This window comes from Ylistrum balloti, unplaced genomic scaffold (genome assembly GCF_031769215.1).
Source record: "Ylistrum balloti isolate Yb309-2 unplaced genomic scaffold, AGI_CSIRO_Ybal_v1 Utg370398, whole genome shotgun sequence".
NCBI classification, from domain to species: Eukaryota; Metazoa; Mollusca; class Bivalvia; order Pectinida; family Pectinidae; genus Ylistrum; species Ylistrum balloti.
The window spans coordinates 191,683-218,769 of NW_026782274.1; the positions used below are offsets into that span (position 1 = coordinate 191,683).

Consider the following 27,087-nt stretch of genomic DNA (forward strand, 5'->3'; position numbering starts at 1 on the left):
TTTCACAAAATTAATTAATTTTAATATAAAGATTACATCATTGCGTGATTATGTACAAATACTTGAACCGAAATAGACAGGAAGACAATAAAAATCAAATCATGGCAGGAATCCTTTAATAAATGGGAGCTAACGATAATTAACTTTAAATCTGCTTAAACATGTTTAAACATGGCAACATAATTTACAACCTAATGTAGCATGGTAATAACAAACATATCAATAATCAACTATTACATAACAGAGACCCATCCATACCTTACACAAACTATTTCCCTTACAGAGGAGGGACTAACTTTTATCACAATTACACATCCCTGATTTGTGTTAAGACTCGGATCAAATGAAATTGAATTAATTAGAAAGACGTGTCACTTTCAATAACCAGTACACAGAAATTAACCTCAAAAACGTGTTTTTCAAACCAACGGAAAATCAGTCAGCATTTGACATCAAAATATTCTATGTATATCTATATACACATGAATGTTCCTTCACTAGATACAGCAGGTGACATGAATCCATGTAGTTTTTTTTAAGGCTAGTGACTATTTTAGTGTAAGACGAATTAGGAAAGTCCGAGGATTTCCTCTGTGTCAGGGTCAATGTCGATGTCATAGAAACAGGGTCGTGTAGGTAATCCTGGCATGGTGCTCATCTAAAACATAAAATATGTCACTATTTTTATGATCTACTATATCACTGAATTGTATATAGGTTGTATATAACTGATATTGTAATGTTTGCACTCAAAAAATGTCAGACTTTTCAAATCTTTTCACATTTGTATCATACAGCATCTGCTTGCATTAAAACCTTTTGAAGGTACTACAGTGTATCTTAATTTCAAAGATGTTAAACCAATCACCAGGAAACTACAAGTGGATAAAACCAATTCCATTTCAAATAAAGAACTATGCAGTCATTTTACATTTTTCATATCATTGAAAACAAGCATATTGTGTAGAAACAAAAAATCAAGTGGATAAGATGCGCAACCAGGAAATAAAATTTCCATCGTTTCTAATATAAATCACATAATATATCAGTTTTCTATACAGATCCAGGTATTACTGTCCACTTTCCAATTTTCACTGGCGATAAAACCAAAAGAACGATATTACAACTTCACATGAAACTGTACATTTATATGGAATTTAAATGTTTGTTTTGCTTCAAGCTGTAAACAGTTTAAATTTATATAATAAATATTTTTAAAGAACCATTTTATTGTTGTTTTGCAATCATAAACTTATAATGAATCTACAAATTTCAGAGGAAACTGTGACACCTCATTTTGCCAAGGGCAGGGCTGTATTCTGGGGATGAATTTAGAAGTACAGTGGTTAACTAAGGATCTAGACTGTTATATCTAATCTCTGGGGGCAGGGCTGTATTCTGGGGATGAATTTAGAAGTACAGCTATTAACTAAGGATCTAGACTGTTATATCTAATCTCTGGGGGCAGGGCTGTATTTGGGGATGAATTTAGAAGTGCAGCTATTAACTAAGGATCTAGACTGTTATATCTAATCTCTGGGGGCAGGGCTGTATTCTGGGGATGAATTTAGAAGTACAGCTATTAACTAAGGATCTAGACTGTTATATCTAATCTCTGGGGGCAGGGCTGTATTCTGGGGATGAATTTAGAAGTACAGCTATTAACTAAGGATCTAGACTGTTATATCTAATCTCTGGGGGCAGGACTGTATCCTGGGGATGAATTTAGAAGTACAGCTATTAACTAAGGATCTAGACTGTTATATCTAATCTCTGGGGACAGGGCTGGACCCTTGGGATGGATTTAAAAGTAAAACTATTAACTAAGGATCTAGACTGTTATATCTAATCTCTGGGGGCAGGGCTGGACTCTGAGGATGAATTTAGAAGTGCAGCTATTAACTAAGGATCTAGACTGTTATATCTAATCTCTGGGGGCAGGGCTGGATCCTTAAGATGGATTTAAAAGTACAGCTATTAACTAAGGACCTAAACTGTTATATCTAATCTCTGGGGGCAGGGCTGGACCCTTGGGATGGATTTAGAAATACAGCTATTAACTAAGGATCTATACCTTTATATCTAATCTCTGTATGGGTAACATAAGGAAGGTGATCTAAACCATTGGCATGCATTCTTTCCGTCCCAACTATGTGATAATTCATCTTTAAATGATTAAAATTTGAATCACTGTTAAGCAGTTTTACAAGCAAAACAAATGGAAGTCATATCCCTTTAAAGGCTGCACAAAAATCCTGATCATGTGGCCCCATCCCTTTAAAGCTACACAAAAATCCTTATCATATGGCCCCATCCCTTTATAGGCTGCACAAAAATCCTTATCATATGGGCCCATCCCTTTATAGGCTGTACAAAAATCCTTATCATACAGCCCCTTTCCTTTTAAAGCTAAACAAAAACCCTTATATGGCCCCATGCCTTTATAGGTGGCATAAAAATCCTTATCATATGGCCTCATCCCTTTAAAGCTACACAAAAATCCTTATATGGCCCCATGCCTTTATAGGCTGCACAAAAATCCTTATCATATGGCCCCATCCTTTTATAGGTACACAAAAATCCTTATCATATGGCCCCATCCCTTTATAGGCTGCACAAAAATCCTTATCATATGGCCTCATCCCTTTAAAGCTACACAAAAATCCTTATATGGCCCCATGCCTTTATAGGCTGCACAAAAATCCTTATCATATGGCCCCATCCCTTTATAAGCTGCACAAAAGTCCTTATATGGCCCGATCCCTTTATAAGCTGCACAAAAATCCTTATCATATGGCCCCATCCCTTTATAGGCTGCACAAAAATCCTGATCATATGGCCTCATCCCTTTATAGGCTTCACAAAAATCCTTATCATATGGCCTCATCCCTTTATAAGCTGCACAAAAGTCCTTATATGGCCCGATCCCTTTATAGACTGCACAAAAACCCTTATCATATGGCCCCACTCTTTATAGGCTACACAAAAATCCTTATCATATGGCCCTATCCCTTTAGAGGCTACACAAAAATCCTTATCATATGGCCCCATCCCTTTATAGGCTGCACAAAAATCCTTATCATATGGCCCCATCCCTTTATAGGCTGCACAAAAGTCCTGATCATATGGCCCCATCCCTTTATAGGCTGCACAAAAATCCTTATCATATGGCCCTATGCCTTTACAGCTACACAAAAATCCTTATCATATGGCCCCATCCCTTTATAGGTACACAAAAATCCTAATCATATGGCCCCATCCCTTTATAGGCTTCACAAAAATCCTAATCATATGGCCTCATCCCTTTATAGGTACACAAAAATCCTTATCATATGGCCCCATCCCTTTATAGGTACACAAAAATCCTTATCATATGGCCTCATCCCTTTATAGGTACACAAAAATCCTTATCATATGGCCCCATCCCTTTATAGGCTTCACAAAAATCCTTATCATATGGCCTCATCCCTTTATAGGTACACAAAAATCCTTATCATATGGCCCCATCCCTTTATAGGCTTCACAAAAATCCTTATCATATGGCCCCATCCCTTTATAGGTACACAAAAATCCTTATCATATGGCCCCATCCCTTTATAGGTACACAAAAATCCTAATCATATGGCCCCATCCCTTTATAGGTACACAAAAATCCTAATCATATGGCCCCATCCCTTTATAGGCTGCACAAAAATCCTGATCATATGGCCTCATCCCTTTATAGGTACACAAAAATCCTTATCATATGGGCCCCATCCCTTTATAGGCTGCACAAAAATCCTGATAATATGGCCCCATCCCTTTATAGGTACACAAAAATCCTTATCATATGGCCCCATCCCTTTATAGGCTTCACAAAAATCCTTATCATATGGCCCCATCCCTTTATAGGCTTCACAAAAATCCTGATAATATGGCCCCATCCCTTTATAGGTACACAAAAATCCTTATCATATGGCCCCATCCCTTTATAGGCTTCACAAAAATCCTTATCATATGGCCCCATCCCTTTATAGGCTGCACAAAAATCCTGATAATATGGCCCCATCCCTTTAAAGCTACACAAAAATCCTAATCATATGGCCCCATCCCTTTATAGGTACACAAAAATCCAAATCATATGGCCCCATCCCTTTATAGGTACACAAAAATCCTTATCATATGGCCCCATCCCTTTATAGGTACACAAAAATCCTAATCATATGGCCCCATCCCTTTATAGGTACACAAAAATCCTTATCATATGGCCCCATCCCTTTATAGGTACACAAAAATCCTGATCATATGGCCCCATCCCTTTATAGGCTGCACAAAAATCCTAACCATATGGCCCCATCCCTTTATAGTTACACAAAAATCCTGATCATATGGCCCCATCCCTTTATAGGTACACAAAAATCCTTATCATATGGCCCCATCCCTTTACAGGTACACAAAAATCCTTATCATATGGCCCCATCCCTTTATAGGTACACAAAAATCCTGATCATATGGCCCCATCCCTTTATAGGTACACAAAAATCCTTATCATATGGACCCATCCCTTTATAGGTACACATAAATCCTTATCATATGGCCCCATCCCTTTATAGGCTGCACAAAAATCCTAACCATATGGCCCCATCCCTTTATAGGTACACAAAAATCCTGATCATATGGCCCCATCCCTTTATAGGTACACAAAAATCCTTATCATATGGCCCCATCCCTTTACAGGTACACAAAAATCCTTATCATATGGCCCCATCCCTTTATAGGTACACAAAAATCCTGATCATATGGCCCCATCCCTTTATAGGTACACAAAAATCCTTATCATATGGACCCATCCCTTTATAGGTACACATAAATCCTTATCATATGGCCCCATCCCTTTATAGGTACACAAAAATCCTTATCATATGGACCCATCCCTTTATAGGTACACAAAAATCCTAATCATATGAAATACAGTCATCTTTTGCTATTTATTAATTTAAGATATTTATCTTGAGCACAAACAGCGATTGAAAACTATTTTTTGCAAGTTTTTGAGAATATCTTTCTTCATCAAGTAAAAAACCAACGAGTCCTTGTGCTTATGCAGTTTTTGACACCACATCCGATTGAAATAGTTTGATTAAGCTGTAATTTTAGATTTGAAAGCAAAAAGAGCCTAAACTTTACACCTCAGGCCATGTCATTTAGACCCAAAGGAACAAAACTTATACATGTTTTGTATAAAATTTTGCTAAACAAGTTCAGTCAGGTGATGTTTCTCAAAAATGATGTGAACAATCCAAAAAGCTGAAGCAATATGCTTAGAAAGATTCAATTACGTGATCTAAGGCAAATATGTATACAGATAGATCTACTTACAGCTCCAAGTAGAGGGAAGATGAAACCTGCTCCAATGCTAGCTCGGACTTCTCTGATGGGTACAGTGAACCCTTTAGGGGCTCCCTTCTTACTCGGATCATGTGACAGAGACAAATGGGTCTTTGCCATACAAATTGGGAGGTCGTTGAATCCCTAGTTAGATATACAATATATGTATACAATTTAATAAGTTATCTCCCATTCACTACATAATAGAATTTCATGAACATTAAACAAAGCAATTAAAAATATTTCAGAATTTAAGTATCTACTGTATAAACACATGTTTTGTGGCATATTTGTGAAATCACTATGAAATCTCACATTAAAGAATGTACAAAAAACACACAAGTCAACGGCACGTTCAGTTCAAATTAGAGACAATATAGCCTTACAATAATTTTTAAAAGGCATCACACAGCTGTTTCATCCTCAGACAATTAGGCCAAAAGAACAATACTTTTCAAATTGAGGAGACAACAGAAGATCTCTGAATGTTTCCTAAAATGCCTTATAGACTGTCTAACTTTCCCTTGGTCTGTAAGTTCCCTGAGGTACCTTATAGACTGTGAAAGTTTCTCTCAGTCTTTAGGTCCCTTGAGGTATCGGAGGTAGACTAACTTTTCCTTAGACTAGCAGCTTCAGACTTCAAACAAAATTCTGCAGGTAAGTTTTATTAACAATAGTGTCCATAACATGTTGCTTGAAGTTAATCCTAATTGATGTTGGGATCCTTACCTGTCTTTTATAACGGTCAATCTGCTCCTGAGCAGCAGGTAGGATTTCTATACCATCTGCACCATATATCTCCTTTGTAATTATTTCAATCTTTTCTTCAATAGACAACTACAAAATCAAAATAAACAATTTAGAGGAGTAGCAATAGAATTAGATAGAATTATCTGCAAAAGAAATGAACATCTCACCATCTGAACAGAGCAAGTCAATAGTATGTATACAAAAAAAAGAATTGAAAAAAAAATTATGAAAATAAAATTGGAGAGAAAACATGAACTTCCGAACATGGATTTGTTATGTGACACATTGCCAAGAATTTTGTGAGATGTAACCAATGTTACCTAGTAATAGAAAATAACAACTAATACTGACCTTGACATCATAGAGGAATTTAAAGTTGCTTGGTTCACTGGTTGCCTTGTCGACAGCCACAGCCAGGTCTGCAGCACCAGCTCCACCGTCAGCCCAGTGACTACAGATGACCGCGTCAAATGCACCATTCTCACGCGCAAACTTCTGAACCAGAGCTACCTCTGCCGGTGTGTCTGTCCTGTCAACACAGAAACAGGTCTTAAAATTTCTCGATTTCTAAAACTTTATACACTAATAAATGTTGCTGGTATTAAAAAGAAGCTACTGACAGGGTCAAATACATTCTTATAAAACAGATAAAACAAAATTTTTAATGGGCCTTTTTTGTTCACCTAAAGAGTCAGTAGTTATGTTTGTATGTATATTTTATCTCCTCTCCTGACCCTCAAAGTATCTAAATATCACTGATACAAGTTATACATAGCTCTATGAAAGTAAGGTTCATTGTTTTTAACAATGAAATTTTCTTCATTATTAACCTAGGTTTTCTTGTTCTTTGGAGCTGTGTTCAGTTACCTTTCATACTCAAGACATCTTGGTCAAGGTCAATAATTTTAACACCTCGATGCCTGTTTGTAAACACTACTTATTTAGAAAATATTTACAATCAAAGAAGATCAAAATGATTCGTTCAGAAAATCCTCTACCCCTAAATCATCCTTGCCAAATATTGTGAAGAATTCTAAAACATTGCATACCAGACATGATTGTTCTTCAAAATAAGTTTGATAACACAGTTTGACCTGCCTTAAAAGTCACATGCACCCTATAAAAAGTATTTGCAATAACAAGGCCATTGGAAATGTAGTAACTTTACCTCTGTATAAAGATTTCTGGTCTTTTGAGTGACATTTATAGACAGGTTTGAGAGTATGATTACTGTATCAGGACTGTTCCTGTGTGACCTTTATAGACAATTTTGACCATAATTTCTATATCTCTGCTCCCTTGGATGACCTATATAGACAGGTTTGACTATAATTTCTATATCTCTGCTCCCTTGGATGACCTATATAGACAGGTTTGACTATAATTTCTATATCTCTGCTCCCGTGTGTGACCTTTATAGACAGGTTTTACTACAATTTCTATATCTCTGCTCCCTTGTGTGAACTTTATAGACATTTTTTACTATAATTTCTATATCTCTATGTCTATGAGTGATCTCTATAGACAGCGTTGAATGTATGATTTCTCTATCTTGACTGCTGCCTTTGATGAGTTTCAATATGAATGCAGTACTTACACAAAGGAGTTGATAGCTACAACAACAGGGATTCCAAACTTGTTGGCATTTTCTATCTGTTTCCCAAGATTAAGACAACCTTGTTGCAAAAGTTCCAAATTCTGTAAAAAATGAGAAGACTACCTTTAGAGAATAGACTGGAAAATATGTTATGATAACTTAGGGTGTAAGTGTAAGGCTAATATCTAATGACACTTCTTTTGAAGTGAACATTGAACTCTTTGATGGGTTCATAAAATATCTTATTGATTTGTCCATGCAGCGGCACTAACGAGGTAAAAGGAAACTAAAGTTATTAAGGGAAACTTCCTTCTTGGTAATAATATAAAGAATCTCTAGACCATTTGTTGTATAACTAAACAGGTGTACTACTTCCGCTGCTTTCCCTTGTACTTCAAGTTCTTTTCCCATTTTTGGCAGTACAGTATGGTATTAAAATACATCGTTTTTGATTAATGAGCTAATGGTTATTCCAGTTAAACATCCACATCACTCTTGCACTCAAGAAAATATCCCCTCTATCCATAGTTTATGTTCCTGCAAGTTATCAATTAAATTCTGTAGATGGTACACCCACACAAAACCTGGAGTCCTGCAGTGGGTTAAACGTTTTATTTGAAGGATTTTATTATAAGAACTTTATATATAGGAGGCAATTTTTAAATCACTTTCTTCATAATGTTTTATCTAACATGCTACAAAACCTGGAAAAAATCCTTTTTATTCCATTTTGAAAAATGCAGAATGGTTGGGATAAGAGATGGGTTTTTATCTGCGCAGTAAAACAAGACAAGCACTGTAGTTATACTTTCAGTATGATACATTGCTTTTCAACTGTAACCCATATCCTTACCTCCTCTATGTAGGCCTTTGGGAGGGGAACCCCTGCAGTAACAGTGGGACCTCCTCCATGCATCTTTAGGGCTCGAACAGTAGCCACAAGTACAACAGCATTAGGAACCAGACCAGAGTACCGACACTTAATATTGAAGAATTTCTCCATGCCAATGTCTGCTCCAAAACCTGCCTCAGTGACTAACATATAAAGTAAAAACACAAATAAAAGCAGAATGATAAAATGTAAAATTTGTTTTTGTTGTCCACAAAATATTCTTTAAAACCTTTCAATGAAATAAATTAACTAACTTCTCTCACAATTATGAAATAGCAATAAAATACCTCGCTGAACTTATTAAGTTTAATGAATAATTACACAAGCTCTTGTTGCTTACCCACAATGCCATCCTCTCCAACAAGTTTCAGACCAATCTTATCAGCCAGAATGGAGGAATTGCCATGGGCAATATTAGCGAAGGGTCCAGCATGCACGAAAACAGGTGTACCCTGAAAACAGATGTGGATTAGCCAGAATGAAATTTTTGTTCTGATTACTGTTTAATGTAAACTTTATTTCATCCCAAACAGAAATATAAACGCAACAAAGCAAGTATATTACTGTTTAAGCAATAATTGTATAGCAGCATGATTTTGTGCTGAAAGTATTGCACTAAAATATGGTTACGCCGGTTTCTGTGTGCTGTTTTATAGTGATTATTGTGCATGAGTGAATTCATCACTGTCCTAATTTGCCAAAAAGAGATAATGCACTAAAATTTGATTGTGCCTTATTAAGTAACTTTAGGGTATATAGAATATAAGTCGTTACAACAGTCTCTGCTGAAGCAACTAACTAACCATACTTATCATCTGATAAACTAATTGTTTAAAGCTGTAATCTACTTCCTTGTTACCAGGTACTAGACAACATGTGTCACAAACAACTAATAATCCATATTTTGATAAGCCTAGGCCTGCTGTATATTGCTACAAGAATGTTTCTAACATATGACGATGAAGGGCAATTAGAAACAGAAGAAAACTTCCACACATGTTCTTTACCTCTAGTGTCTGCATCAGGTTTGGTCGTACAGCATCCTTCATCAGTACAGCCAGGGCGCCACTAACACCCTGGAGCAACAAAGTATGTGGTGTTTAATAGTTAGTGATTGCCCTGTTTTGAGATAATGATTCTGAAATTCTTGACTCAGAAGCATTGTCAGCTAAGTAAAAAGATGAAACATATTCTCGAAAATGTAACAAAATTTTCCAAAATGTAACTTCATAGAAATGTACATTTATCCCTTTTACTTCAAAAGTTTTCTTATGAGTATGACAGTTAAGGTGGTCTTCCTTTGTTAATATTGTATGAACTAAATAGTAGAGTGATAATAGAACAGTTCAAGTTACTCTACTCTAATTTGGCTATATCACAATGTACATATTTCCTTCAGATTATCAAAAGAAAGAAATTTAAAAAAAAACAAAATGAGGAATATGGCAGATATGCCATAAATCAGTTGCAAAATAATTTTGAAAGACTTTTGAGGAAAAAACAAAGCCTCATAAAGAACTCTCAGATCAGGGGAGATAATTCAATGATGTACTGTTGAAATGCTGACAGGTTCCCAATAAGATATCAATGCCAGTCTATGTTGTCTACTCACCAGATCATCAGCTGTGACAGGGTTACCATCCAGGTCACTGGCCACGACCATGTGACCAAGTCTTTCTCTCATGTCAAGTAGACTTGTAGTCAGAGCTAGAATTGCCATGATTTCACTCGCCACCGCAATATCAAACTGACATTCTCGAGTGTGGCCCTTCTCGTTCGGACCTTGACCTACAGTGATCTTCCTTAAGAAACGGTCATTGGTATCCAGTACTGTCCATGAGAAAATGAAGTTTAATAATAAATCCTTTGTTATTTACAATTACATTAATGATACTGTAGCACTATTTGTTAAAATATTTTGAAAACAATATTTCAAATGAAAAATATTTGACATACACACATTAATATTTCAAAACTTGTTACCCTCCACCTAAAGGATTGGAGTTAATTTCACAATATGAATAGAAATGTTCAGAAATATTATGATCCCTACACTAGGCTAACCACTACAAAGTTTTCCAGATTTACAATTCAGAGACACTTAGACAAAACAAAATTCTAGGCATATTCCTTGTCTTACAGATCTGTCAGATAACTGTTTAAGAACTCATGATCCTTACCCAGTTCTGCATAAACAATTAACACATTGGGTATGTTGACCTATCACACCTGTTATGACTGCCTGTATCTAAGGGTAACAATACCTCGCTGCCAGGTGATGGTTGAGGGGTCGATGTTGAGGCGGGAAAACATGGTAATTTCCTCTGGAGTCAAGCTATCAGGGTCAGTCTTCTCTATTCCCAGCCTCTGTTATAATACATGACAGTTGTGAACTCCTCAATACTATTCAAGTTGGGAAATAAAAAATCTGAGACATATTAAACTTTATTTTACAGTGTGATAAAATTTCCACAATGAGAGGTGATATCGTGATATAAAACTTTAAGCACTGAGGGAGTACTAGTATGTTAGAGTTCATGTGCTGTGTTGACATGATTCATCATTGAGTAGTAAAGAGTTAACGATTAAGACTCACCTTGAGTCTGCCAATCTGGATTTTGGAGAAGGCACGTTTACCCTTGTTATCCGGAACAAGGCGCTTGTAAAGGGCGTCATCCTTTTGTGTGCTCTCGTGAAACATCCTGGCCTCAATCTGAGCAGCCAGCAGATTGTTTGCAGCAGTGATGGCATGGATGTCACCAGTCAAATGGAGGTTAAACTCCTCCATGGGAATCACCTGGGAATACCCCCCTCCAGCAGCTCCACCTGGTAACAAAGATCACTACCATTATATGATTCTGTAACTTCTGTATTTCACAGATCTATGCAGTATGTGTTAAATATGATCTGGGAAAGTTTAAGCCATTTTCAAAACAAGAGCCTGTATACTACAATTCTTACAAGAAGTTTTTTTTATAGGTGGTTGGAAGTCAACTTCACAAACTTGATAACAAGCAAGCTCCAGAAGTTTGTTGTATCTGTCTCTCTTAATTCACATGTCAACCAGAACATTTCATTCCTGAACATTTAGAAATAAATAAAATGACATCCTTTTCAATGGAAAGCCAGTGATGAACTTTAAAGTACACTTTCCTTTTAATGTTCGGAAAATTTACCTTTGATTCCAAAAGTTGGTCCCTGTGATGGTTGCCTGACACATGCGAACACGTTTTTCTTCAGCTGTGAGCCGATGGCTTGTGCCAGACCAATAGTGGTGGTGCTCTTACCCTCTCCTAGTGGTGTTGGTGTGATACTGGATAACAAAACTTAAAGACCTATAATCCCCTTCATTGATGTAGGGACTTCAGGGCGTATGCCATGATCGTTGTTATATCAAGTGTCGGATTTATTTTCGGTAAAATCATTTGCAATTATATGAATTGAAAAACCCTGGATGGCATTCATGTTGACTTGGTAACCAATGTCAAAGTCTTGAAGAAACAAAGTCTCTAATAGCTCATCATTTGTGAATTTAAAGTAATTTCTTGATCAGTGTTCATGTTTGCTATATAATGTATGCTTCCTTATGGTGATATTGATTTCAGATTGAATACACTTTACAAATCTGTGAAAGAGTTAAACAGGTCTTTGCTACTTAAATGAGTCAAAGGCTTATGAATGAATGCTGCCTTATTTTGGAACAGACTTAAGGATGCTTACTTCATTACTTTTGCACAGAATTAAGGATGTATGTTACATTGCTTTGGCACAGGCTTAAGGGTGTATGCTACCTTACTTTAGCACATAGACACCTACCCAGTAACTACAACATATCTGCCATCTTTCTTATCTTTGAGGCGATTGAGGACTTGTAATGACACTTTGGCTTTCTTCTTTCCGTACAGGTCCACTTCATCCGACAGTAGATTTATCTCCTTTGCAATTGTTTCAATGTTCTTTGGTGTTTGTGATTGAGCTACTTCAATGTCACTAAAATAGAAATGGTGTCATAGAATGGCATTTAAAATCATTTACAGCTATCATAATACAGTAATAGGTTTTTAAGGAAACAAAGAAGTAATATCGTCATGATTGTACAAAAAACACCCAAGTGAATAGCATTATTAAATACCTCATCAGATAAGATACAGTACAGCCAAACAATGAATTAAACCACATCATACAGCTGATTCATCCTTCTAAATCTCATCAGTGACGCTTAAGGGCCTAAATTCTCTTCAGAGTATAACACTTATGAGCAAAATTTCCATTAGCCTGGGGACTGGTCTCTTCAGAGTATAACATGAGCCTTACCTGGGGACTGGTCTCTTCAGAGTTTAACATGAGCCTTACCTGGGGACTGGTCTCTTCAGAGTTTAACATGAGTGTTACTTGGGGACTGGTCTCTTCAGAGTATAACATGAGCCTTACCTGGGGACTGGTCTCTTCAGAGTATAACATTAGCCTTACCTGGAGACTGGTCTCTTCAGAGTTTAACATGAGTGTTTACTGGGGACTGGTATCTTCAGAGTTTAACATGAGCCTTACCTGGAGACTGGTCTCTTCAGAGTTTAACATGAGCCTTACCTGGGGACTGGTCTCTTCAGAGTATAACATGAGCCTTACCTGGGGACTGGTCTCTTCAGAGTATAACATGAGCCTTACCTGGGGACTGGTCTCTTCAGAGTATAACATGAGCCTTACCTTCAGAGTATAACATGAGCCTTACCTGGGGACTAATCTCTTCAGAGTATAACATAAGCCTTACCTGGGGACTTTTCTCTTCAGAGTATAACATGAGCCTTACCTGGAGACTGGTCGCTTCAGAGTTTAACATGAGCCTTACCTGGGGACTGGTCTCTTCAGAGTATAACATGAGCCTTACCTGGGGACTGGTCTCTTCAGAGTTTAACATGAGCCTTACCTGGGGACTGGTCTCTTCAGAGTTTAACATGAGCCTTACCTGGGGACTGGTCTCTTCAGAGTATAACATGAGCCTTACCTGGGGACTGGTCTCTTCAGAGTATAACATGAGCCTTACCTGGGGACTGGTCTCTTCAGAGTATAACATGAGCCTTACCTGGGGACTGGTCTCTTCAGAGTATAACATGAGCCTTACCTGGGGACTGGTCTCTTCAGAGTTTAACATGAGCCTTACCTGGGGACTGGTCTCTTCAGAGTTTAACATGAGCCTTACCTGGGGACTGGTCTCTTCAGAGTATAACATGAGTGTTTACTGGGGACTGGTCTCTTCAGAGTTTAACATGAGCCTTACCTGGGGACTGGTCTCTTCAGAGTATAACATGAGCCTTACCTGGGGACTGGTCTCTTCAGAGTATAACATGAGCCTTACCTGGGGACTGGTCTCTTCAGAGTATAACATGAGCCTTACCTGGGGACTGGTCTCTTCAGAGTATAACATGAGCCTTACCTGGGGACTGGTCTCTTCTAACTTCAGAGTTCAGAGTAACATGAGCCTTACCTGGGGACTGGTCTCTTCAGAGATAACATGAGCCTTACCTGGGGACTGGTCTCTTCAGAGTATAACATGAGCCTTACCTGGGGACTGGTCTTCTTAACATGAGCCTTACCTGAGAGTTTAACATGGTGGGGACTGGTATCTTCAGAGTTTAACATGAGCCTTACCTGGGGACTGGTCTCTTCAGAGTTTAACATGAGCCTTACCTGGGGACTGGTCTCTTCAGAGTTTAACATGAGCCTTACCTGGGGACTGGTCTCTTCAGAGTATAACATGAGCCTTACCTGGGGACTGGTCTCTTCAGAGTATAACATGAGCCTTACCTGGGGACTGGTCTCTTCAGAGTATAACATGAGCCTTACCTGTGGACTGGTCTCTTCAGAGTTTAACATGAGCCTTACCTGGGGACTGGTCTCTTCAGAGTTTAACATGAGCCTTACCTGGGGACTGGTCTCTTCAGAGTATAACATGAGCCTTACCTGGGGACTGGTCTCTTCAGAGTATAACATGAGCCTTACCTGGGGACTGGTCTCTTCAGAGTATAACATGAGCCTTACCTGGGGACAGGTCTCTTCAGAGTATAACATGAGCCTTACCTGGGGACTGGTCTCTTCAGAGTATAACATGAGCCTTACCTGGGGACTGGTCTCTTTAGAATATAACATGAGCCTTAGCTGGGGACTGGTATCTTCAGAGTATAACATTAGCCTTACCTGGGGACAGGTCTCTTCAGAGTATAACATGAGCCTTACCTGGGGACTGGTCTCTTCAGAGTATAACATTAGCCTTACCTGGGGACTGGTCTCTTCAGAGTTTAACATGAGCCTTACCTGGGGACTGGTCTCTTCAGAGTATAACATGAGCCTTACCTGGGGACTGGTCTCTTCAGAGTATAACATGAGCCTTACCTGGGGACTGGTCTCTTCAGAGTATAACATTAGCCTTACCTGGGGACAGGTCTCTTCAGAGTATAACATGAGCCTTACCTGGGGACTGGTCTCTTCAGAGTATAACATGAGCCTTACCTGGGGACAGGTCTCTTCAGAGTATAACATGAGCCTTACCTGGGGACTGGTCTCTTCAGAGTATAACATGAGCCTTACCTGGGGACTGGTCTCTTCAGAGTATAACATTAGCCTTACCTGGGGACTTGTCTCTTCAGAGTATAACATGAGCCTTACCTGGAGACTGGTCGCTTCAGAGTTTAACATGAGCCTTACCTGGGGACCATTTCTCTTCAGAGTTTAACAGAGCCTTAATGGTAGACAGCAGGTTACTAATAAATATTGGACTGGTATAGAGTCTCACTGAGTATAACATAAGCCTTACCTGGGGACAGGTCTCTTCAGAGTATAACATAAGCCTTACCTGGGGACTGGTCTCTTCAGAGTATAACATTAGCCTTACCTGGGGACTGGTCTCTTCAGAGTAAGTGGATTTAGTGTCAGGGACCATTTACTGTAGTTCTACAATTTAAAGAAATGGTAGCAGCAGGTTACTAATAAATATTGTGAAATTATAAGATAGAGCATTTAGCATTTGGGAGCATGTATGAGAATGTTTGTTCATATGACAGGCAGACCCAGAGGACATATCATTTATAATCATTTCATCTTTTCACAATGTTCTCTTCTTGAGACAGACATATCTGAATGAGTCCTATAGTTTAAAATCAGCCTACAATATCAACTCACCCCAGCTTTTTCCCATGCCCTCCTGGCCTGGTCTACTGTATTCTTAAGTAACATTGCGACAGTCATGGGTCCCACTCCTCCAGGGACAGGTGTTATCCATCCTGCCACCTCCTTGGCTGCAGCGAAGTCAACATCACCGACGAGCCGTTTCCCTGACTTCTTGGTTTCATCTTCATAAGAATAAAGTGTAAGTGATTAAATTATGAATCTCACAATGTAATGTTGTGTCTGTAGTAAGTAACCTGAAAGTTTTATCAAGTTGTAACACTTTGCAATATTTTCATATATCCACAGAATTTCATTGATCTATGAACCCTCAGTGAGTCAGAGGTTATGGAACAGTTAATTTCGTATTTGTACAAACTTTCAAACTCTAGATTAACTGAAACACTCACCAGGAATGGAGTTTATACCACAATCTATGACTATAGCTCCAGGTTTTATCCAGTCACCTTTCACAAACTCGGTCTTTCCAACAGCAACCACCAAAATATCTGCAGACTTGACCTAATAAACCATAACCACAAATTACCTGAAGATTATTTTATAGGTCTTAACAAACAACTACAATTTCCACCATTAAAGTCTAAGTTTTTTAAACAACTCTTAGGTCCTAAAGCTCACAGGGATCTTCATTTTCATTATTATTGAACCTTAGAAGATTTTTAGTTCAAGACCCTTCAGAATTGCAAAAGGTTTTGATTCAAGACATTCTTGGAATTTGAAAGTAATTCAAACATCTTGAAATATGTAAATTCCAAGGCTTTATAATGACATTCAAGACACCTATTGGTCAATACAGGGACACTTGTCCGTTAGTAAGGGTCTGGAAAAGTCACATGTCCAAATGCTGCCCATCAATAGAATAGAACAGATGACATTAGGTTGATTAACAAGGAAGTCATTTTTGGCCTTCATCTCAATATGACTATAACAGGTTTACTCACAATACTTTCGAGGTTCTTTGTCCTTGTGTGGCACACTGTCACAGTGGCATGATTCCAGGTGAGGAGGTCCGACATGGGCGACCCAACAATCATACTCCGGCCGACGACTACAGCCGTTTTACCCTCGATACTTTGCCCTGGTGATAAAGTTGACAACAAGACATATAAAACTAGTGAACTCAAAGGTGTTTTATGTATGTGAGTGTTTGGATATTTTTGTGAACTGTAAACTTACATGATGTAGTATTCTGAACCTGAATGTTTAAAACTTGTTTTTGTGCCAAAATGTTTAACTTTTTAAATTAATGTTGTGAGAACACTGTAATTTGTATGAGTATGTAGCAGTTTCTGTGAGTACACTGCAGATTCATGAGTATGTTGCAGTTTTGTGAGTATATTGAAGATTTCATGGTTAGTTGCATATTTGTGAGTACATTGCAGTTTTGTGAGTAAGTTGAAGTTTTTGTAAGTACTTTGGAGTTTTTATGAGTATGTTGCATATTTTTTGTGGAAGTTGCAGTTTTTGTGTTTCTTAGTAGTTTGTGTACCTGAACGTTTGATCAATTCCAGGCATCCTCGCGGTGTACATGGTAGCACACAAGCATCGAGGTTACCGCGGGCCAGTTTCCCGGCATTTGACTGGTGCAACCTTATAGAAATAAAGCACATGTAAACTTTCACTAACCTGAAAAGGCAAACTTGCTGATCACATATTACCATGTGAGAATAATAATCAACTATAAAAAGTTTTTTTTAATTTGAATTATAGAATTTGTAAAACTAATTTATGTCAAATCCTACTAAATGTTATCCAAGATTTCCCCACTGTTAAAGAGTATCTACACAGGACATACCCATCGACATCCTTGCTCTCCAGTATAGAGTTGGTCACCAAATGAGAATCGACGGCATTCTCTGTGTCAAGTGGCAACTGCAAAATAGAATATCTTTATCAATACTGGTACATTGCAGTATGAATTACAGGTATATCAAATCTCAGGTTTAAATTTATTTTTTGTTTACATATCACTAACTGTTGTTAAGAAAGTAAAGTTTCTAGTAAATGTTTTGCCTTGATAAACATGTATTATTAATAATATAACTACATTAAACTTTGTATATGGGTTACAACTGATTACAGCAAAGTGGATTTACACTTGATTACAGCAATGTGTGTTTACTCTTGAATACAGCAAAGTGTGTTTAATCTTGAATACAGCAATGTGTGTTTACACTTGAATACAGCAAAGTGTATTTACTCTTGAATACAGCAAAGTGTGTTTACACTTGAATACAGCAAAGTGTGTTTACTCTTGAATACAACAATGTGTGTTTACACTTGAATACAGCAAAGTGTGTTTAATCTTGAATACAGCAAAGTGTGTTTAATCTTGAATACAGCAATGTGTGTTTACACTTGAATACAGCAAAGTGTATTTACTCTTGAATACAACAAAGTGTATTTACACTTGAATACAGCAAAGTGGATTTACACTTGATTACAGTGATGTGTGTTTACATTTGAATAGAGCAAAGTGTGTTTACTCTTGAATACATCAATGTGTGTTTACACTTGAGTACAGAAATATGGCTTACAACTGATTATTGCAATGTGTGTTTACACATGAATACAGCAAAGCAGATTTACACTTGATTACAGCCATGTGTGTTTAGAATGTTTACCCGAATGTGACGTTACTATCAATTACAGCTTCATTTTTGTATACAAAAAAAAATGCTATTTAATAATAATGTACCTGTAAGTTTACAAATGATTGCAGCAATGTGGGTTTACAAACTAATACAGCAATGTGAGTTTACAAACTAATACAGCAATGTGGGTTTACAAACTAATACAGCAATGTGGGTTTACAAACTAATAAAGCAATGTGGGTTTACAATTGATTACAGGAATGCTGTTTTATTTCTGAATATAGCATTGCTATTTTAGACTTATGTACCGGTGTGTATACAACTGATTACAGAGGTGTGATTACGTGTGTTTATCTAGTGACATATAATGTAGCACTGCAGCATTGTCAACAATATAAATTCAGGTACCTGAGCTAACAGCGACCAGGAAAATTGTACATATTGGCATAAGTTCAAATGTTATCAAGCTTAATCATTGCACAACAGTTTTCTATTGAAGTTGGATTTCCAATGAAATCTTTATTTAACTGACAGATGAAAGATTCGTGGAATCACTATTTAGGATTTTTAAAACTGTTGAGTCTCGTATAAACACACTGAGGTTATTTAGGGATAGTGCCGTCTTAAATATGACTGATTTAAAGGCAATTTAAGTTTGCAGTATCAGAAAATCTAAAATTTTTAACACTTCTGCACTACGTAAAATTTTATGGTAACAGAACTGTGGGCTGGATAGAGAAACAGCTAGTGTACTTTCTGACTGATATCAAACAACCCCCTCATCCTGTTACTTACCTGAACGATGATGCCATGGATTGCTGGATCATTGTTGAGTTTTTCCACTGCCTGTAACACCTGAAAAATGGAGGCATCAAACAGTCAGTGAAACAATCACGTAAAGATATAAACAAAAATCTGTAGTGAATGCTACAGAAATTAACAACATGTAATGCCAGTATTTACCATCTGTGAAGTCAATCTTACAAACATTTTTGGTGATCATCAGAAAATGTCAGTATTGTTTAAGGAATACATGTTACAGTAATAACATAACACCCAAATGTTTCTATAACTTTTGATTCAGTTACCAACTACGACTGATAATTAAACAACTTATCTACTATTTGTCTGTTAATAACACTGAAAGACGCATAGACTTTGTGTTATATTAATTTTAGAAAATGTGTCTTCTGGTCATAAGATACCTGGTGTAGTGGTCATTCCTGATAGGGGGTGAGATGTGGGGGGTTGAGATGTGGGTTGGGAGGGGGAGGGTGTTGCAATGAGAAGAAAAAAATAATAAAAAATAAAAACCCTGTTAAAATAAAATCTGACATATAAAAGATCAAACATGCCAGAGATCAAGTTCTGTAGCTGCTGGAATCCTTTCCACAAAATATCAACCACGAATGAGAATAACAAAATTCAAGATGTCCACAAATCTTTATATATATGAAATAAATTTTATTTGTATACTGATGAAAAAAACATTCTAAATCAAATTTTTTTTTATTAACTTCAACAAATATCTTTAACAGAATATGTTTGAAAGTCAGAGTATAATAGACTGTACATATATTTCATCCTTTTAATTCCATAATTTAACATGAAACATGTTTGTTCTTGTTACATGTATCACTACCTTGTATAGAGAAAGGTATTGTTGACACCACCAACAATGTAGCACAACAAATCACACTTGTCAAACAGGCAACAAACTTTAAGCTTATCAATTAAAAAAATAGTTAGCTGTCTTAGAAGCTTTAATACAGACAATTAGAAAGACAAAGATAAATCTAAAATTTAAACTGGTAAAACGAAAAAAATATTTGACTGAAAAACAATTTTATAAACTTCAGTGAATATCATCTTTAACAGAATATGTTTGAAAGTCAGAGTATAATAGCCTGTGCTTACATTTAAACACTTTAACTAATAATGTTGATGTATTTCTGTTCCTGTTTGACTTATCCCTACTTTACATACAGAAAGGTATTGTTGACATCGCTAAGAATGAAGCACAACAAATCACACTTGTCAAACAGACAACAAACTGTTCCTTAAGTTTATCAATAAAAATAGCTGTTATAAACGTTTTAATGCACACAATTAAAAAGGCAAAAGTAAATCTAAAATTTAAACTGATAAAACAAAAACATTTACACTTAAAAACAATTATATAAACTTGTAAGTGAAAAACAGTGATAACACATAATCATGTCTCAACATTTGTCACCATAAAACAAACATTTTGGAAAGACACAGCATAAACCAATGGAAGGAATTAAACGAAGATTTTTTTTTATTACTGTAAAGTTAATAAAATTAATTACCAGTATATATTTTCTGAATCCTTAAATACTCAAGTAGTATACTTCTAAACATGTTATATTTTGTAAACTGATGATTTCATTATAAAAAAAAAAAATATGTTGACCTGTACCTTAGTCAGGATTTATGACAAATGATTAATGTATAATGCTAATTCTAAGACAATGCTCTCTTTCCTTGTCCTAGACACGAACGTATATCTCACATACAAGGTAAGTTTCAGCTGTGAATATATTCAGCTACAAGTACAAGCAGCTCAGCTGTCAGATTAATGATGCTATTTGTCATTTCTAAAAAAAAAAAAAATGCACATACCATGTATGGGTCTTTCATCAGATACATTATGTAAACCTACTGGCTGGTTTCTAACTCTTAAAAGTTGTTAGGTCTCAAGACAAATTCTGGAAGGTCGATGTGTCCTAATTAGCATATTTATGATAATAAAATTAATCATTGCACAGGAACTGTAGAATAAATTATATTTACTACCTTATCTCTGTGTCCTTTGACACCATTCTGACAATTACAACAAGAGGCCCAGATGGCCTGTATTACTCACCTGAATCTTTATGACCAACATTACTATATCTGTGCATATGTTCCACGTTTAACACATTTGACCCCTGTGACCTTCACTATGGGTCAAGGTCATTTCTTTTACTTTCTTGGACTTCATAATAGGAACATACTGGCCAAATAAAATGATTCTTGGCTTTTTGATATTTCAGTAGAAATTGTTTAAATGTTTTAACACATTTGACTCCCGTGACCTTGAAGATTGGTCAAGGTAATTTTTTTAGCAAACTTTGTAGGACACCATAAGAGGAACCTAGTAGTCTAATATAATGATTCTAGGCCTTCCGGTATTTTGAAAGAAGACTTTCAGAAACTTTACACAAGTCTCTTGTCTAACTACTATTTAAATACTGAAATAAGTCCATGGCACTGAAAGGGTAGAAGCTGGCTTATTTCTAGACAAGAGTAGTTTGTGAGTGGAAGTTGTCTGGAGGTGCTGAATTACGCGACCTTGACGTTTCACATCTTAAGAAAAGCCAGGGGGAGCTGGATTAAATGTCCTTGACCTTTTTCACCTTGAGCTGAAGTCAGGGAGAGCTGGATTATATGACCTCGACCTTTCTTATCTTGAGCAGAAGTCTGGGAGAGCCATATTATATGACCTTGATCTTCTCATCTCAAGTGAAAGTACTTGAAGATGAATGATAGCATTTTTGAGTAGAAGTCTGAAGGAGCTGAAATAATGACCTTGAAATACCACATCTTGAGCTGCAGTCTGGAAGAGTTGAATTATAGAAATCTTGACCTACTTAATCTTCAGTTGTATTCTAGGGGAACTGAATGATAGTAGCCTTGACCTTCCTTATCTTGAATGAATTGAATGAAAGTCTATGGTAGCTGTACATGTGTGGCCTAGCTGGCATGCCTTTTAAAGGGGCTCAATGGGTCAGAATAGTGGCCCCATTCCAAACTTTATTTATATCATAAGGCAAATTTCCAAAAATATACAGTTTACACCAAAACATTACCTTCTCAATTATCATTTTTATTCCTAAAATGATATAAAAATGCCCAATCCAGATGAATGGGGGGAAAATCCTGCCTCTGCCCTCCAGAACCTAGCTGGAAATCTTTGGAAACTGGATATGCATGACCTTGAACTTGAACTTGCTTGTTTCTGAGTGGATGTCCTTGGTAGCTGGACATGTGTGACCTTGACTTTCCTGTTCCTGGGTAGAAGTCTTTAGTAGCTGGACAAATGTTACCTTGACTTCCCTGTTCCTGGGTAGAAGTCCTTTTAGATGGACAAATGTGACCTTGACTTACCTGTTCCTGGGTAGATGTCCTTTTAGCTGGACATATGAGACTGACTTACCTGTTCCTGGGTAGAAGTCCTTTTAGATGGACATATGTGACCTTGACCTACCTGTTCCTGGGTAGAAGTCCTTGGTAGCTGGACATATGTGACCTTGACCTACCTGTTCCTGGGTAGAAGTCCTTGGTAGCTGGACATGTGTGGCCTTGACACCTACACTTGCAGCATTCTTCACTTTCTGATTAATGTACACTGTAGAGTCTTCTCTTCCTCCAACCTGCAGTACAGAAAAACAACATTATACCAAAACTGACACAAAACTTTGTTCTGGAATTCAAAATAGATGAATCTGAAAGTAAGTTATAACAAATCTACCAAGTTAAATAAAGACAAAGAAGCCTCATTTTGGGATAAGAATCACACGTTGGATCATATTATCTTAAACTCATAATAAGATTGATGATTTATTTTAAACTTAAATAAATTTCAAGGTAAAAAACATGTTAAATATTGTAAATCTGCTCTGCTCTTTGTAAGACCTGATATGTCTAGACTAAAATTACATAATCCTATTCAACAAACAAAAAGCTAAATATAACTTTTCAATGTCCTAAGTAAAAGTTACATTTCTGATTCAGCATTCTATCCATTTAATCAGCTACATTGAAGATCAAAATCATTAAATCAACAAATCTGATTTCCTTCCCCACCAGATGAGACCTGAGGTCAGAGTGATTAAACATACTGGTATATAAATAATGAATTTTTCTAACATCCTAGAAATGTTTCCCTTGATTTTGGTTAATTTAATTGATTACCTGAACTATGGCTAGACCAGGATGGAATCCAGAATATTTCTGTTGTAGCTCCTCAATCTCTTTCTTGAGTTCATTTCTTATCTCTCTGTCAATCAAAAACAAAACACCATCACAGCTGTGACCATACTTCATGGACCACTTCTTACTTAAGTGAATGTTCTAGGGACAGATATACAATTGTACACATATTAAGCTCCACACATTATTTATTTCACCAAAATAATGAAATCAGGCAAGAGACTAAGAAAACAAGTATTCCATAAAAACAAAAATTGGTAGTAAATGTCTGTTCTACTCTACAAACACAGATCTAGAGATATAAAAGAACTGATCCAGTTTTCAGAGAGATATACATATATCATAAAGCATTATCAATATTGTAAAGATTTTAAAAGATTCAGTGATTCATGATTATTCAATGCCAGGGCTCTCGATCTGCCAGATTTGGGGCCGCATATCCCAATGCAAAATAGTATCTTTTTTCCCCAATTTAGACCCCAAGTTTTCCCAATTCTAAGGAAAACACCATTATTTTTCCCAATTCTAAGGGCCCCGGGCCCCGGTCCCAAAATGGGGTGTGAGAGTCCTGAATGCCAATAGTAAAGCATTCATACTACAGAGTGCATTAATATATAGATAGAACTGCTTCTTGGTCATTAGACCAGTTGTCTAAATACTGAGATTTTGTTCTGTTCTGTTGTTGTTTTAAATCATGGCATCACAAAGCATGACAATATCCCAATACACTTATATGGTTCAGCTAAATCCAACTGTTGGAGCCTGAGAAGCAATTAAAAATATGTGTTGTTCAGGGAAACTGTGATTGTGCAATCTTGTTACAAATAGCTGCCACTTCCTAATTGGCTTCCTTTCCTTAAAATTCCTATCAATTTTCAGCTCAATGCCACCAGTGGCCCTACTGAAGAAGTTTAAAATGTATTTTTTTTTTTCAAAATGGCAGCCTTGGTGGCCATAATGGATTTCAGACTGACCGAAAAATTTCTTGGTCAGCATCACTTCAGGATCACTTCAGGCAAGTTTCAGTTGAATCCCAGTGTTGGAACTTCAGCAGAAATTTAAAACATTAAAAGCTTATGCATGATACAGGACAATGGACGAAAAGATCTAGAATGGATATAAGACATCCAGATCTTGACACTTTGCACCAGATAATCTAAAACTATCAGATAGCTGCCTGTGCCATTTCCCCCCAAAATAAGTCAATTTTTTTCTTACACAAGAAATGACCCTTACCTTGACCATACAACAAAGGACACTTTCTAGGTTAGGAAAATTATTGTCTGTTCAGTTATGCAACATCCTATTTAAAACTATATTCATGAAAATATGACCTCACACTAAATTCCAGTCAAAACCTATCTTGACCACATACAAAATATCACTTCATGTTACTGTTATATACCCTTTGAAGATTAATTAAGTTACCAGAACATGAAGTGAGTTTTACAAGACTTATTAGCTAAAAATCAAAAACAAAACAAAACTACTCTTCCAAACATTGTGGAATAATAATTCATAATTCATTAACTGATGCCATGCTGTTCAAGAAATAACAACTTTATGTCTTTGTAATGAAGCCTTCATCATTTCAAAAAGATCAGTAAGAAACAGAGAGGGAAGATATTTCTGTGGATATGATTAAAATGCTAAATGAAAACAAAGGGCAATAACTCTTCAAAAAATTATAGAATCAAAATGCTGCTTCAAGAAACTACATATACACACAATAAAGTTTGTGAGAGGTCAGCTGAAAATTGAGATAAATATCTACACAAGATAAAAATAGTTTTTCTAGGATGACAAATTTTCTGACGTTCGTAAAAAACAAATGACAGAAGACAAATTTGTACCAAATATCCTCCAAACTTTGTATTGCACAAAAATTGCAATGGTGGTCAGGACAAATCTGAGGTCAAGGATCACAACTTTCATATGTAATTTTTTTTACTTCAACAAAAACCTTGTTGGGAGGTTTTATTTTTTCAATTGTTATCAAACTTTTCTTGTTTTGGCCACGAGGGTGATTTGATAAGAATGATTGAAAAAAGAAAAGAAAAAAAAACAATTAGAAGCACATGTATTAAATTAAAACTATTGGAATGTAAATTTAGAGTATCCATGTGTTTTGAAGTAATATACATAGATATATATATATATGACCTTGTCCTATAATTTTTCATATTGCACAGGTGATCTTTATCCTAAATTGCATAATATGCATGTTTACTTCTTTGGCTTTCTCTACAGAAAATTTTGGAAATTATGACCCAATTCTATTTATATTAGATATGAAAGAAAATTCTTGCGCTGGGCTGACTTACTAAAGCCAGGTCGGTTGGCCACGGTAGATAAAACACATCGACCGTCCAACAACCAATAGATATATATTTACACAAGCTCTCATCACTGCTCAGTGAAAATCCCCTGTATTTATCTGTAACCTTTCCATGCTGCATTCAGATAAGTCAAATTTTTAAGTAACTCAGAATAACAACTACAAAAATTGTCATGCATAGTTCTTCAGATTTGCCAATAATATAAAAGATGACAACTTACTCGGATACAACCTTTCCACTAAGAATTTCTGCCATCACTGCCTGATTTAAGCTGAGCAGGACGTTCTACCTCTTACACAGGTGGTGTGCTCTGATCGACGGGAGCTTGAACTTTGACACACGTGATGAAAATCTGTTAAAGGGGAATAACTCCTTTGAGTATTGAAAAAATGCAGGAACGAGTATGTCATCACGACGATATATTGACAGGGGCTCAGGAGTTATCGGTTGATCATAAATTATATGAGCATTTACATTAAATGATACACCAATGGAATTTCAAATACTGAACAATGTATTTCTTTTTCATTTGTACCCAATGCTCAGTTGACAAGGTAATTTTTAGTTTCGGATTTTGAGTAAATGTTTCTTGTTTACAGTAATAGAATAACTTATGTCACCAGAAAAAAATAAGCAAAAGTTAAAGGTTTCGAACAGAAATATAACAATAACCTAACTACTATTTGTGATTTAATTTTTAAATAGTTACGAAACAGTGTCTTCTTTAAAGTCAAACATGGCGAAGGTAAGCCGGCAAAATCTCTAGGCTTGCGATAATCTATACTGACCATACGTTTTCTGTCAGATCACCCCACACCTGTCAATGCCAACAATATGGAAATATATGTACATATCTACTTACTCTATAGAATAGGCTGAATCTATTCAATATCGCGTAAAATGTCGAGAACAGCCCGACACTGGTCATCTGATGATCAAAATCGATAGTTTTGAAGAGTCTAGCACGTCAAGTGTCTAAGACTAATCTGTACACCAACATGATGTGAGTTGGATTGTGTATATTATATATAAAGATAACTTGTTATATTATATATATAACACATAACTCGTTATTATATATATATATAACTGATAACTCGTTGTAGGGACCTCCAAGCGATGCCATTTTCAGGTTATGATCAATATGGTCATAAATACCCCCTCTTATTTATCCTGCAACTGGCAGTGCCATTGTCACAATACGCTTGCCATATATATTTTTATTTTTGCTATATTCATAATATATAGACATAAAACATCTTTTTTTTTTGCACGTGCATGAATTCGGTGGAATTTATTTCTGAATTCACTTAAAAACTATGATAAATAATTGTTGAAATAAGTTATTTTATACGTTGTAACAAACAAATT

The 27,087-nt window shown here is 36.4% G+C and overlaps 1 protein-coding gene across 1 annotated transcript; it reads right to left on the reverse strand.

The window, feature by feature from the left end:
• LOC132554394 (C-1-tetrahydrofolate synthase, cytoplasmic-like) lies at positions 1–26,023 on the reverse strand. Its single transcript, XM_060218701.1, has 23 exons — positions 25,937–26,023; positions 23,360–23,444; positions 22,705–22,818; positions 19,175–19,234; positions 17,581–17,657; positions 17,275–17,375; positions 16,727–16,863; positions 16,175–16,286; positions 15,780–15,949; positions 15,493–15,551; positions 12,423–12,596; positions 11,783–11,919; positions 11,203–11,432; positions 10,871–10,973; positions 10,219–10,436; positions 9,614–9,682; positions 8,947–9,058; positions 8,568–8,749; positions 7,715–7,815; positions 6,469–6,646; positions 6,097–6,204; positions 5,359–5,511; positions 1–658 (listed from the first exon to the last, which is right to left on the reverse strand). Exons 1-23 carry the CDS (start codon positions 25,969–25,971, stop codon positions 569–571), a joined length of 2,805 nt encoding a protein of 934 aa, XP_060074684.1. The 5' UTR covers positions 25,972–26,023; the 3' UTR covers positions 1–568.
• Between the last annotated feature and the right edge of the window lie 1,064 nt (positions 26,024–27,087).